Genomic DNA, 15,270 nt, shown 5'->3' on the forward strand with positions numbered 1-15,270 from the left:
GGCTACATTATTTTTAAAATACACGTTTTATTTTAAAAAACAAAACATTTTATTTAGTGTCCCACAGATATTTGAACGTGAATTTTAACATACAGTATGATTTATTCAACTTTGTGCCAAATCCTGAAACAGTATGAAAATAAAAAATTAAAAAGGTGTGCCATTTACATCATAAAACATTATTTAAAGCAATTACAGTGTTAATGCAGGTATCTGATTAAAGATGTATCTGTAATGTCACAGTTCCACAGTTGAACTTTACACCATCTGAACGAAAAGTTCATACTACTGCACATTGTGGATGATAAAAAATAAACTTTTATAATTATACAATTCAGTATGGTGTCAAGCTTAATACACTTCATTTTTGTAGACGTCAATGTCCAAAAGAACGCTGGTCAAACACAGTAGGACGAATGAGAACCTCACCATAAGCAAAGAAAGGTATGTCCAAACGAAGTCCTTCACAGTTACACTGCCGTGTCCGCATAAACATTTACTGCTTCAGGATTGTTTTTGACCTCTTTGGCTTTTTCTTTAGCATTTGTTTGTTTAATCTTGGTGTTTTTTCTTATTTTATCCAGAAGTTGGTCATAAAACCACTCCAAGTCCTGGCTGTCGTCGGGCCACATAAGGTACCTTCTGGTCTCAATGTAGGATCTCATTTGTTCGTACTTCAGTAACCTGTACTGTGGTATGTTCCCTGCAACCAGCACCACCAGAATGTCTTTAAGTTCCACTAGCATTCTGCACTGAGCCAGGTTGAAGGTTTCCAAGCACCAACCATCCTTCAAGAAATGTTCAGACACCACACAAAGGGTTTTTTGACTATTCTGGATAGCATTTCGCATGTTGGTAAGATGGTCCTCTCCGGGTATGAAGTCTCGCTCCTCAAAGCAGCAGCGGAGTGTATTCTGTTCTGAGAACTGAGAGTCGAACCTCTTCAAAAGCGCTCTTTCTACCCACTTAATATCACTGGAACTGAAACAAAGATACACGTCGTACAAGAATCGATCAGGATCAGGCTCAGGCTTCTCTTGCTTTCCATCCACAAGTTTAGTAATAATTTTTTTGTAAAGCTTGAAGATGTAGCCACGTCGACAGACATAAATGATGGCGCTGGCAGTGAATATTATGATCAGTGTGGAACAGAAAATGAAAAGCACAAGCCTCAGTTTTTCAACGCTCGTCTCATCCTCTTCATCCTCACATTGTATGCTGGATCTCACAACCGGAACCATGTACTGATCCTCAGGACTGGCACATGTCACATCCTCAATGGGGTGAAAAAGTGTTACGTTAGTTTGATTTAGCCATGTTTGGAAATCTCTTAGGTTGCAGTCACAATTAAAATCATTGCCCAGCAGGCTGAGGAAGCTGAGGGTGCTGAAGAGGTTTGGATCTACTGAATAAACAGAGTTGAATTCAAGATTAAGATATTGTAGACTTTTAGGGAATATACCATTAGGAAGGTACTTCAAAGAGTTGGAGGACAAATCCAAAAAGATCAAAGAGGTAAGGTCTTTGAAAATGTCTTTGGGAAGCGACTGTAGTCTGTTGGAACTAAGAAAAAGCACTTCTAACTGGTGGAGATCTTCAAATAGGTTTAAACATGTTCCTTCTGACCAGATTACTTCCAAACCTGCGTTTGCAAGATCAAGGATTTTTATTTTTCGTGAAAGCACTTTATGTTCGTCATCGGGGCAATAAACAAGTTCGTTACCCCGGAAAACAATTTCCTCGATTTGAGGAAACTTCTCTAGTATCGTGTAGAACTCTGACATGGAAGATATTTTGTTAAATTGCAGGTAAAGGGTTTTGAGGTTTGCGGCAAGGTTGAGTAAATGGGAGGCATGTGTAATTTTGTTGTCACCCAAGTAGAGCTTCTCCAGGCTTGGTAGGGTTGCAAATGTATGTGCATATTTAAGCGAATTTCCTGTTAAATTTAAATTAAGTAGATTTGGAAGTCCTCGAAATGACTGATGTCCAAGCATCCATATATGATTATATGACAAATCAAGCACCTCAAGTTTCTCTAGATTCTGAAAAGTTTCAGAATTAATGACACCCAGGAAGTTTTTGGACAGGTTTAGCTGTAGTAAATTTGTCATACCCAAAAATGCACTTTTTTCAATCTTGTTGATCTGACTTTGTGCCAGTGAAATTTGTTCTAGATTTGGCAAATAACTAAATACTGAGTATGGCAGAGAAAAGATATTTGAACTGGACAGATCGAAAGTCTTAATACCACTCGCCTCAAGACCACTGAATGTAAATTTGTCTGGATCTTTTGAATTATTACCAGAAGATCTGCCCAGGCTGCAAATATTACTGAAAATTAGACTTTGGATTTTGGTAGCACTGATTGCATTAAAAAATCGCTTTGCAGTGTTAACATTAAAGCCGTTTCCAGATAGGTCCAATACATTTATGGACATGTTCTTAAACGGGTTTCCACACTTGTCCCATCCTAACCAGAGCTCATTCATGTCTTGCAGCGTCACAGAGGCCAGTTTCAGAAGCGTGAAATGTTTACCCTGAAAGCTGACGAGGTCTTCTTCACAGATGCTCTTCACTTTGTTGTGAGAGAGATCCAGCACGTGGAATCTCCTCATATTCAAAAAGAATGATGCCGGCTGGATTCTGTGAAGGTTGTTATCTCTTAAGTCAAGCATCTCAAGAGACACCAGAGGTTTGAGGACGTCACCAGTCAAAACAGAACCATCTAAACTGCACTGAGTGAGAGTGAGATTTTTAAGGTTGGATAATCCGTTAAACGCTCCCGTATCCATTTGCAGCAGGTGGTTGTAGTCTAGCTGAAGTGATGTTAAATTAGAGAGGCTTCTGAATGTATTGTTTCTGATCACGAGTCTTGATGTTTGGTGCATCATTATAAGGACTCGTAGACCTTCCACATGAGAAAAGGATGTTTCTTGGAGATCATTAATGCTGTTGTTACTCAGATCCACGTAAGTCACATGCGTAGGCAGCTCTGGCACCTCTTGAAGGCCTCTATCTGTGCAGAGGACAACAGAGCCGTCAACTGAACACACCGAGGTGCATTTCACAATGTGAGAGCTGATGTATAATCCAAGGAGGATCAGAGATAAAGTGTGTCTTGTTGCCATTCTGAGATCACTGCAGCAAAAAAAAAAAAAAAAAAAAAACATGCGATACAAAAAGGAAGGTTAAAACAGTGCACCCAAAAAAAGACAATTCTGTTATTGGTTACTCAAATATTTTTCCTTTTGTACTCCACTGCAGTAAAAGAAACACAAGGGTAAGTAGCTAGATGGTAAAATGTTCTTTCTTAGGTAAAGTATTCCTTTAAAAAGTGCATTTTAAGTTTTAAATTGTGGACACCAAAAACAGTTAAGAAATGCAATCCAAACATAATTTAGTTAAGACTAAAACTACAGAACTGAAAGATCTAATAGCACAGCCTACAGCTACTTCTATACAACAAGTCTATCTTACGAATTGTTTGCTTATAGTTTAAAGTCCAGAGACTGTAGGGAAGAAAAAAAAAACAAGTTTTAATGTGAAATTCATCGTAGTATTAAGATTTTACTATTAATGATCCGATACATGTGAGAGCGTTACTGCATAGTTCATCAATACTACTAACAACAGATCAATAGTTTCGCGTCTTACCTCTTCGGCCATTAATCAACAGTGTTGACCTGTTCAGCAGTTTCTAAAGTCATTTGACGGTCAAGTTTCAAGAGTTTCGTGCGGCGATATTGTGGAGTTCCTCCTCTCTTCTTTCCTCCGTTTCATGTGTGTTTCTCAACATTTCTGAAATAGGAAATAACTTTCTGACCCAGTGACTCATTTTCCGGTAAGGGATTCTTCAAGCGTGAGTACAGAACGAAACGTTCAGATACTAGTACAAACACTCAGGGAACGGTGACATATACAGAATAAGCACATTTTCTCCTCTCCGCCCTTAGTGATTATAGTGCGGTATTACTCCGCTCTGCACGAGACAGCTCGTCTTACCGGTGTTTACTAAACTGTAGTGTGTACTATAGCGGCAGCCCGTGATATTAAAGTAACTTTGAATGTTTAATTAATTAAAGAAACAATTAGAGATATAAAATCAGCTGCTTTTGCAGTCGTATTTGATATTTTAACTTAAATAATTAGCATATGATATTGTGACTACTGAACTATTTTAATAAATCTTCCGCTATTCTGACGATGACTAGAGGAAAAATAATGAAGTTTAGCGCCCAAATAATTTAAATAAGATGAACATTGTTAATCCAAGAATAAAATCGACAATGATTTGCTGCTAAATTGCGCTTGTACCTACCTAAAAAAAAAAAAAAAAAAAGCGCGGGCTTAAATTTCAAAAAATAATGGTAGCCTACTTTGGAGGACTCGTTATTCACCTGACGGTTTCTTTACTAAATCGCTCGTGTATCGAGTTTTTAGATATTAAAAACAATGAATCTGGACTGCTAGGCTAACCAGTTCAAAGGTAAGAACCATAGACAGTATGGAGGGCATTAAAAAAAAACAATACATTTCGCTATGAAAGCTATAAATGAGTTTTTATTTATTATTTTGCTTCTGTTTTTAACCCCCCTCTAAGAACATATCATTCAACACCATGGAGTAAGATGAAAGTTAGGCCAGTAACTATCAGAGCCAGCAAAAAGAAGACAGTGGCTTTTGATTGCATAATCAACCTGACTGCTCAATCTGGGTATATTTTAAGCAATTTCCAGCATGTGCCTAATGAACCTGCTGTTAAATTAAGCCATCAGATCTTAATGTCGCAATTGTGTGAAATAAATGTAAAAAAAGAAAAAAAAAATGAATACAACACACAATTTGTGTTAGATGGCAATTACACTTTATGGTGGTGAATCTAATATATAGATATATATATATATATATATATATATATATATATATATATATATATATATTATATATATATATATATATATATTAAAAGGAGAATTACACACTGTGACACTCTTAAACGATTACCAGTAAACCCCTGAATCAGGTCTTATGTATGTAATAGCAGATGTCTCCATTTCTGGCCTTAGTTCTCAGCTTTTTCTTTCTTTCAAATGAACATTTGGTCAGCTATGTTTGCACAAGGTGTCACTGAAAGATTGCTTTCTGTACATAAATCACAATGTTAATATTAGCTTTGCAATGTTGTCTTTTATTTTTTTTATGTTTTTTTACAGTGTGCGCTATTTAAGTGAACAGACCATAACAGGAAATTATGCCAGATGGCATCGTGAGGTCAACCAAAGACATATTATGATCAGTTCTTCAATGAAGTTTGCAGAATTAGAGTTCTCTGACAAGGCAAGATTTTGATTGAGTATTTACTTAATTACACATGTGATTGCTACAATTTCCAAACTGTCCAAGGTACAACCAACACCTTAATGACACAATTGGTCAATTCAGAGGTTTCTTTATAAATGTCATTAACAACGTGCAAACCGTTATTACCCAAAAGCACAAGGTCAGATTGTGTCATCTTTTTGTCTTTTCACTGCAGTGACTTCCTTGTTTTTGTGCTTTTGCTTGTATTCAGGAAATAAGTTGAATATCAGAGTCTCCCCCCCCCCCAGTTAACATTTTCAGGTTGTGACATTTATTTACAGATTATGTTTTACAGGCATTTACTGAAATTAGCAGCATGTGAACAGACAATTTTTTATTTATTTATAATATTTATTTTCATTATAAATCATATAAATAGAAATCATGCGATAATTATATCTAATCAAGATCTCCATTATGCATGATAATGGAACTATAATTCACAAATATACCTTAATTACACTTCTGTGTTTGCATGGACATTTGTAGCATCAGTCTTTATTTGTTCAGTTGGTTGATTTGTTTGCTTAACCTTGGTGTCTTTTTTAATTTTATGCAAAAGTTGGTCATAAAACCACTCCAAGTCCTGGCTGTCATCGGGCCACAGAAGGTATCTTCTGTTCTCAATGTAGGATCTCACTTGTTTGTACTTCAGTAACCTGTACTGTGGTATGTTCCCTACAACCAATACCACCAGAATGTCTTCAAGGTCCACTTGCATCCTTTTTTGTGCCAAGCTGAAGGTTTCCAAGCACCAACCATCCTTCAGGAAATGTTCAGACACCACACAAAGGGTTTTTTGACTATTTTGGATAGCATTTCGCATGTTGGTAAGATGGTCCTCTCCGGGTATGAAGTCTCGCTCCTCAAAGCAGCAGTGGAGTGTATTCTGTTCTGAGAACTGATAGTCGAGCCTCTTCAAAAGCGCTCTTTCTACCCACTTAATATCACTGGAACTGAAACAAAGATACACGTCGTACAAGAATCGATCAAGATCGAGCTCCTGTTGCTTTCCATCCACAAGTTTAGTAATAAGTTTTTTGTAAAGCTTGAAGATGTAGCCACGTCGACGGACATAAATGATGGCGCTGGCAGTGAATATTATGATCAGTGTGGAACAGAAAATGAAAAGCACAAGCCTCAGTTTTTCAATGCTCGCTCATCCTCTTCATCTTCACATTGTATGCTGGATCTCACAACCGGAACCATGTACTGATCCTCAGGACTGGCACATGTCACATCCTCAATGGGGTGAAAAATGGTTACGTTAGTTTGATTTAGCCATGTTTGGAAATCCCTTAGGTTGCAGTCACAACGGAACTGGTTTTTTAGCAGGCTGAGGTAGCTGAGGGTGCTGAAGAGATTTGGATCCACTGAATAAATAGAGTTGTATTCAAGATTGAGTATCTGAAGACTTTTAGGGAATATACCATTAGGAAGGTACTTCAAAGAGTTGAAGGACAAATCCAAAAAGAACAAAGAAGTAAGGTCTTTGAAAATCTCTTTGGGAAGCGACTGTAGTCCGTTGGAAGCCAGAGAAAGCTGTTCTAACTGGTGAAGATTGTTAAACACATTAAAACATTTTCCTTCTGACCAGATCAGTTGCATTGTTGAAAACTCGAGATTAAGGAGTTGTAATTTGTCTGAAACCACTTTTTGATTCTGATTATAACAACTCAAAAACATGTTACCTCGAAGAAAGATTTTTTCTATTTGAGGAAATTCCCGTAGTATAGTGTACAAATCTGACAAGTCCTTTAATCTGTTGAATTCCAGGTCAAGGGTCGTGATATTTTTAGCAATGTTGGGTAAACTAGACAAAGATAAAATTCTGTTTTCACCCAAGTAGAGTTTCTTCAGGTTTGGTAGGGTTGCAAATTCGTGAACTGACTCCAGAGAATTTCCTGTTAGATTTAATTCGAGTAAACTTGGGAGTCCCCGAAATGATTGATCTCCAAGCACCCTTATATGGTTGTAAGACAAATCAAGCACCTCAAGTTTCTCTAGGTTCTGAAATGTTTTAGAATCAACGCTACCCAGGAAGTTGTTGGACAGGTTTAGCTTTTGTAGATTAGTCATACCCAAAAATGCATTGTTTTCAATGATGTTGATCTCATTTTGTGCCAGTGTAATTTGTTCTAGATCTGAAAAATGACTAAATACGGAATTTGACAAAGCAAAAATATTTGATTGGGATAAATCGAAAATCTTTACACCACTAACCTCAAGACCCTTGAATGTGAATTTGTCTGGATCTGGGAAATTGTTATGACTAAAAGAACTGCCCATGCTGTAACTCTTACTGAGAATGAGACCAAGGATTTTTGTACCGGTGATTGCATCAAAAAAACGCTTTGCCATGGGAACTTGAAAGCCATTTCCAGATAGGTCCAATACAGTTACGGACATGTTCTTAAACGGGTTTCCACACTTGTCCCATCCTAACCAGTACTCATTCATGTCTTGCAATGTCACGGAGGCCAGTTGCAGAAGCGTGAAATGTTTACCCTGAAAGCTGGCGAGGTCTTCTTCACAGATGCTCTTCACTTTGTTGTGAGAGAGATCCAGCACGTGGAATCTCCTCATATTCAAAAAGAATGATGCCGGCTGGATTCTGTGAATGTTGTTATTACGCAAGACAAGCATCTGTAGAGACACCAGAGGTTTGAGGACGTCACCAGACAAAACAGAACCGTCTAAACTGCACTGAGTGAGAGTGAGAATCTCAAGGTTGGATAATCCGTTAAAAGCCTCTGTCTCTATTTGCAGGAGGTTGTAGTCAAGTTTGAGTAGTATTAGATTGGAGAGTCTTCTAAACGTGTTGTTTCTGATCACAAGTCTTGGTGTTTGTTGCTCCACTTTAAGTACTTGTAGACCTTCAAGACTAGAAAATGATGTTTGGTTGAGTTCAGCAATGCTGTTTAAACTCAGATCCATTTGATTTACATGCGTGGGCACTTCTGGTACATAATGAAGACCTCTATCTATGCAATAGGCTGCATAGCCAATAACTGAGCACACCGAGGTGCTTTTCACTACTTCAGTGTTGATGCACAATCCTAAAAGGATCAGTATAAATATAAATTCCATCCTGAGAGCACTGTGGAAAAAAAACATGCATTTTAGTGTTAAAATAGTTTCTTTTTTATTGTAAGTTAAGTATATCTTACTCATTGTTTGTTTAACTAGTTCAAGGTTCACTGACTTAAAGGCATTTACAACACAGACGTTTTTAACGGGAAAAGGTGCATTCTGATACATTCAGCAATCGGAAAGTTCTTTTACGAAGTCATTACTAATAAGAGCAATAATACAGCGTCTTACCGTGTTTGATCACTAATCCATTCAGCGTTTTGACAAAGTTTCAATAACGCAATATTAAGACTAATACAGCGTCGAATAAACAGCTATCCGTCCTCTCGCTCGAGTGTTTAGTGGCGATAGTGAGTTCTTCCTCCGTTCTCGCTCTTCATTTCATTTGGGTTTCCCAACACTTCTGAAATAGGAAATCACTTTCTGACACAATGATTCGTTTTCCGGAAAGGAGTTCGAGTGTGAGCACTGTAACTCTGGAAAACTACGGTCATTTCAGCTTCTTTTATAAGGTCGTGAGTTTCCATACTAGCAATATTTTAACAGTATTAACATTTTTATTGAGCTTTGTTATTCAGAACGTCGTTTTAAGACCAGAATCTTAGTTTATTTGTTTACAATGACATAAACAACGTAGAAACTGAATACAATTGTGCAATACAGGAATGATCAAGGAATAGCCAACTGATAGCAACTGCAATGATAGGACATCAACTCTTGCCACTCTTGAAGAAAAAACACTAACATTTGATTTCACGTGAGTGATGCACGATTATGAAGAAACCTTAGTGCACTTGAACTAGTTCCTTACTGCCCACTAGAGGGGGTCCTTTACCAACATTACTCAGAAGACAAGCAGAAACTTCTGTAGGAAGGCAATAACATAAGATTAAATAAAAAGTCTATCTTCATATTTGGACACAGATTGTAGAGAGAGAGGACGAATCAAGGAAGGCTACTGTAAATGAAATTATATTAAAATTTAGCATTTATTCTCTTCATACAACACCATTCAGCAATACTGACATTCAGACTTGTGCAAGGAAAATTGCACTAAGCCTAATATATTTTTTGTTTACATACCACATCAAATATATTTACTTAATATACTATTTACATTGCAGTCTGCGTGACGTCCGACTTTAAGTGTCTGTTTTTAGATATCTACTTGGGAATGTCTTTTGTGTGCTGGGATTTTCAATGATCACCTGTTGAAAAAATAAGATTTCATGGTGGCCGTTGTCCATATCATAGTGGTGCATTTTACTAAGACGTCTCATTATGCATTGAGCGAGGCAGACCAGTAAAAGAATACAAAGAACGATGCAAACCATTATTCCTAAAAGACTGGCAGCTGAGATGGACGCTGTCTTGTCTGTTGGAGATCTGCTCGTAGGTATAGAATTATCAAAAGGCGTTGAGTTGCCTGAACCCTTAAAGTTTTTTATACAGTGCAACTTGTCTATAAGCACGAATCCTTTATCGCAAGAACATTGAAATCCTCCAGGTGTATTTTCACATTTCTGGTCACAGAAACCAATCTCGCATTCATTCATGTCAACGCAAGACTTATCCATGTCAATAAATAGGAAACCATCAGGACAGTTACACTGTGCGTGGTTGTTGGTATCACAGTGAGCTTTGCATTTGCTTTCCGTACAGTGCATTTTACATTTATTACTGTCCTCCTCAGACTGGATGTATCCCTGACGGCACGTACAGTGGTAGCTACCGTTAGTGTTGATGCAGTAGTGCTCGCACGGTGCAAACATGCATTCGTTATCATCCACGCAAACGCCACTTTCCATGTAAAAGCCGGGGTTGCAGTCTTCGCAAGACTTCCCATCTGCACCTAGATGAAACCCCGGGCGACACGTGCACGCGAATGCATCGCCATGTCTTGTGCAGTTGTGCTGACATCCCACGTGCGCGCAAGGGTCATCGTCCTTGCTGCATGTGACATTGTTGATGTCGAGTTTAAATCCAGGCGGGCAGATGCAGGTGCTCTTTTGCTCTTCCTGAATGCACTTATATTCACATCCACCACCACCAACTTCACAACTCCAAGGTGCTTGATGCCATGCACCTTCGAAACAAACGTGTCTCGTTCTCAGCGGCTGCAGTGTTGCATTGCTGTATTGAGGAATCTCTTTGAGCTCTTCCTTTGCTGTAAATCCGAAATGGGTTTGATATGAGACTGGTGCATCGTTGCTAAGCGGCGGGCAGTAATCAGTGTTGTTGTATTCGCACAAAAAACCCTCGATTCTGTTATTGCATGCTCTTTCGGTCCATTTGAGAACTTTTCGTGACACCGATACACACCGAGAACAAACCGTTAAGTTGCTTTTCCAGTTGACGTAGTTGGTTGTGCTGTCTCCAGTGACCCATCTGTATCCCTTTAACCCATTGTTTGAGTCTGAACACGGATATTTCAGCCCAAGCCAAAAGTCTCCAGAAGCGCTGGTCAACAACCTACCGAGAACATCGGCCACTTTTTCGGTGCGCACGGTCATCAGATGTCCTCCTTTCTCTTGACAGACGAGCTGGGCAGCGTCAAAACTCGCACTGTGTACGTGGACGACGAAGCATTTTCCATCCACACAATATCCGTCATTTATGTGTTTCCCGCAAACTCTCAGAACCACGAGCGCCAACATTACTGTGATGTCTTTCATCTCTGCTGACCCGTTATATAACAGTCCTCACGAAGTAATAGAGACGTGACCAGCGTGTTGATAGCACGTTCATGAGTTGGAGGTGTGCCGCGCCGTATTTATAACGACTCCAAAATTAAAGGAAGTTCGTGTTTTCTGGCGGAGATCCCGTGGCGCCACTCTCCCTCTTTCTTTTTTTTTTCCTGGCGCGCATTTCGCATGACACCATATCCATCTTTAATTTCTTTTTAATTGAATTTCTAAATTAGTTACCGCGAATAGATGTGCCCTTTTCGCCTAACGATGTTTTGGTCAAGCTATAGCCCCCCTACGAGAGATAAATCGATAGATAGGTTATTGAAACATTTCATATAGACTCAAAAATGGTGAAAACTCAAAAAATTGTTAGTGAATTTCACAAATTACAAAGAAACGGCAAGTAAGAGTAGCCTAAATGTGAAATTTTGAAGTAGACTGAAATAGTATTTTATACTTAAATAATCTTTGTTTTGTCTAACCACTTTTTTTTAAGGCATATTTTAATTCAATTTTTATTTATTAAGTTCCTTTTCCTTAAAAACTTACTTAATGCATTAATTATATAATTCTGCATGTATATGCACACTCAAATGTCTGTTCTTATAATTTGCTTGTATCTTGATACTCGAATCATGCTTAACTTAACACTTGCTTTAATTTTGATTTTGATTTTGTCAACTAATGCAATTTTTTTTTAAATTGTATTTTATTTGTTTATTTGTAACTTAAGCATTCAAATGCTTTTCAGGGCCACTGTCTTGTACATAGACAGAAAGATGGATGTTTTATTTAACCTTAATAATGCTAATGACTTTTTTCACTTTAAAGCACAATTTGAATTACTTGCATATTTTGTAAGATAAGAGTCGTCATTACAGTTGTGTAATTTGGGGTTTGTGTTAAGCGTGGAATGTCACAGTAGGGAAAACTCCAGCGTGATGAATTCAATACACCTACACTCTCAGAATAAAAGGTACAAAACCTGTCACTGGGGCAGTACCTTTTCAAAAGGTACACTTTTGTACATTTTAGGTACTAATATGTTCCTTTAAGTTACTAATATGGACTGTTTCAGTAGAAAAGGCACTGCCCCAGTGACAGCTTTTGTACCTTTTTTTTCTGAGAGTGTATGTTTAGATTTAGACTCCTTTCAACCTTTTTCCAAGTGAGTAAGTACTTGCAAAGGGTGGAACCAGCCTCTTAATTTATCAGTATCCCACAGAGCTGTTTAATTGTTCTCCAATATCAATGTTTCCATGACTGCAATGAACCATGGGTGGATAGTGGTACCCTCAACAAAAGGAGTTTGTTTAGATTTTGATACTTTTAAAGGTTTGTAGGTGTGTGCGTGGTGACTGAGAGTAATAACCTCTTCGGTGTTAGTCAAAGAATAAACGCAGCCCGCCCTGACCCACCCTGACCCACCCTGAGCTAGACTTTCTCCTCATTTCCTTTCATTGTCCGTCACACCTCAAACAATTTGTACTTTAATCATGTAGGAAGTTTTCATAGATGTCTTTCTGCATTTTTCCCTCCAGAGCAGACCATGAAAGGAAATCATTAGAAGACTAAGATTGTTTTATTAGTGACAAAGAATGAAAACACACCATAAATCAGGCAGGTATTATGGCAAAAATAAAGAATGCCTTATTAAATCCCATGCAATTACTAATGACTATGATTTTGATTGAAGGCAGGACTGAATTTTAAGTGGCTGTTAACCATTTGATTTCCCAATTCAGTGATTTTCACGAGATGCTCCTGTTCTTATTTTGGTGACCTTCTCATGACAGAAAATTAGAGAAAAACGCCAGAGACAGTCATTCAGTCCGTCACCCCTTTTACATTTTTAATCGGTGAGTTATGCACGTTCAAGGACCACTCACATAAGCAAAATGTAATCAGCTAGTTTAATTTAGAAATGCTTCCCAAACGTGTATTAGTAAGTAATATTAATTCTCAAGTAGGGCGCAGTCAGATCCTTCCTGTTCAGGTATTGTCCCAGCATGCTTCGTTGCTTTCTTTCCAGTCATATCCTCAGGAAGAAAGGATGTTCCTCTTTTCTTTTCACAGAGTGGTGAAACCTTTTGCACCTAGAAAGAAGCAGTCGAAGGGAATATATCCAGATGAAACAGTATGAGAATTATTTGATGTTGTTTTTTGCTCCTCAGATAGAAGTTAATTGGATTTGTCAGAAAAAGATTTCTTTATTTAAAAAAAAGAGAGAGATCACTTTAACTATCAAAAGTGTTGTAGGCTTGTACGGTCACTCTATCAAGACAGGACACAAACTGACTGATTTCATAGCTTTTTGCATATAATAACAATTATCTGAAATAATCAAAATTATTTGAAAACACTTTTGGCAAGAATTTAAAGCGGTAAACCCAATATTAAACTTTTTAAACCTTAAAAAGGGGCCCTAAAAGGGGACTTGATGAACTTTTGCTAAAACACACACACACACACACAGATATAAATATGTATATATATATATATATATATATATATATATATATATATATATATATATATATATATATATATATATATATATATATATATATATATATATAACTTTACTTTAATTTTTAATATTTTCTAAATTGTATACATTATACATTTTATATTATTATATTAATTTAATAAATTTTTTATTATATTTTAACTATGCTGATTCAGTTTCGAATTTAAATATTTTCTACATTTAATACAGTAAAGAAATATTGTAAAACCATCTAATATCATCTAAAAAAATCTGCTTAATTGTCATCAAAAAAAAAGACACTTAATTTATTTTAAGAAAAAAATATTTTTCTTTTGGCTTTGGCTTAAAGACGACTTGGACGTGTTTTTGGTTAACTTAACACTGTGTTCTTTTTAACCTGATAGCCAATGTGCACATTCTTTTATGATATGAACCATATGGAAAAAAATTACCAGCAATTTGGTGATTGAAGCCAGTTTAGCCAATAAAAGCAGATGCTTTTATTCAAAGCAAGGACTGAGTATTTCCTTCTCATCCTGCAAATACAGCAGTAAAACACATCCTCCCTTGCCTTTCCTTTCCTCATCTTGTTTTTGGAACCTGCTGACGTCTGACATGTGTTTTATTGCTTTGCAGATGACAGGTGCGAATCTGACGCTTGCTTCCAAAACCTAGTGCGCTGCCTACGTAAGCAACATTTTAAGACATCACTCCCAATCCAAATGCTTCGAAAGTTAGGCAACTCTTAAAATACGTCATTTTGGTGAAATTGCATGTAAGGAAGCTTCAAATGCATTACAAATGAAAAAAAAAAAAAAATAGAAATGTTGATAAGTATACTTATAAATCACCCAAAATTAATATGCATTAATAAAATATTTATTTTAGTCCAATTTGTTTAGTGTTATGCATATTAGGATATCCCAGCATTCCCCTCACGTCTTCTCTGTTGAAATCAATTGTAGACCACATTTTATTTTTCATGGGTCTTTGGCTAAACCATATCTGTGGCATGATAGAGTTATGAAGAGATGGCTGCTTGAAATATTACTCTTTATTAAAAATGTTTTTATTTCTAGATTTCTTTTTTGAGCATTTACAAGAAATGACTCTTATTCTTCTTATTGTTAGTTCCTATTTAAGGCAATGAATGGTGGAGAATGGAGAAGATTGAAAGTGAGTAAATTCATTTGCACAAGCGTGTGAATTCAAATCATGGGACCAAGGTTTGAGAATCATGATGAGGTGAAAAGTCACAGTAATGTGTTGTAGAAGGTTTAGTGTGTTGGACTGTGCTGGACAGTCTCTGTGACTTTGTTCTGCAATATTAGGACTATATGAGGTAAAACTATGTGGTGAAAACAAGCATCCTACACAATGAGGACAGTTAGAGCTGCGTAATTCATTAAATTCATTAAGCGTCAAACTTAAGCTTGTTGCTCCCTATGACCTACAGGTATAGCATCCCTCTATGATAATGTATTTTGCATTAAATGATGGATTGGAGGGATTTGAATTCTCAAGTTGAAATGTCAGTGTAACAGAACTGCATAAGAGATAACAAAAATAATCTCTAAAGCTGATTTATGACTGTCATTTGTTATTTATGCTGTAGTTTCATAGCAATTTTTGTAA

At 37.0% G+C, this 15,270-nt stretch overlaps 3 protein-coding genes across 3 annotated transcripts; all 3 read right to left on the bottom strand.

Moving 5' to 3' along the window:
• Positions 1–7: 7 nt before the first annotated feature.
• On the bottom strand, positions 8–3,965 carry tlr5a (toll-like receptor 5a). The gene is made up of 2 exons (XM_042778172.1): positions 3,655–3,965; positions 8–3,138 (listed from the first exon to the last, which is right to left on the bottom strand). The coding sequence occupies exon 2, from the start codon at positions 3,126–3,128 to the stop codon at positions 471–473; it is 2,658 nt and encodes an 885-aa protein (XP_042634106.1). The 5' UTR covers positions 3,129–3,138; positions 3,655–3,965; the 3' UTR covers positions 8–470.
• A 1,342-nt stretch (positions 3,966–5,307) lies between these two features.
• Positions 5,308–8,951, bottom strand: LOC109113505 (toll-like receptor 5). The gene is given in 3 exon segments (XM_042778173.1): positions 5,308–6,516; positions 6,519–8,461; positions 8,686–8,951. Coding segments are annotated over 2 exon segments (2,631 nt in total). The 5' UTR covers positions 8,452–8,461; positions 8,686–8,951; the 3' UTR covers positions 5,308–5,818.
• An 88-nt stretch (positions 8,952–9,039) lies between these two features.
• LOC109113504 (thrombomodulin-like) lies at positions 9,040–11,234 on the bottom strand. Its single transcript, XM_019126314.2, has one exon. The coding sequence runs from the start codon at positions 11,127–11,129 to the stop codon at positions 9,597–9,599; it is 1,533 nt and encodes a 510-aa protein (XP_018981859.2). The 5' UTR covers positions 11,130–11,234; the 3' UTR covers positions 9,040–9,596.
• Positions 11,235–15,270: the final 4,036 nt, after the last annotated feature.

Source organism: Cyprinus carpio, chromosome A20 (genome assembly GCF_018340385.1).
Source record: "Cyprinus carpio isolate SPL01 chromosome A20, ASM1834038v1, whole genome shotgun sequence".
NCBI classification, from domain to species: domain Eukaryota; kingdom Metazoa; phylum Chordata; class Actinopteri; order Cypriniformes; family Cyprinidae; genus Cyprinus; species Cyprinus carpio.

Excerpts from the sequence above, each read along its gene's own strand:
- tlr5a (XM_042778172.1), bottom strand. The coding sequence starts at position 3,128 with ATGGCAACAAGACACACTTTATCTCTGATCCTCCTTGGATTATACATC.
- LOC109113504 (XM_019126314.2), bottom strand. The coding sequence starts at position 11,129 with ATGAAAGACATCACAGTAATGTTGGCGCTCGTGGTTCTGAGAGTTTGC.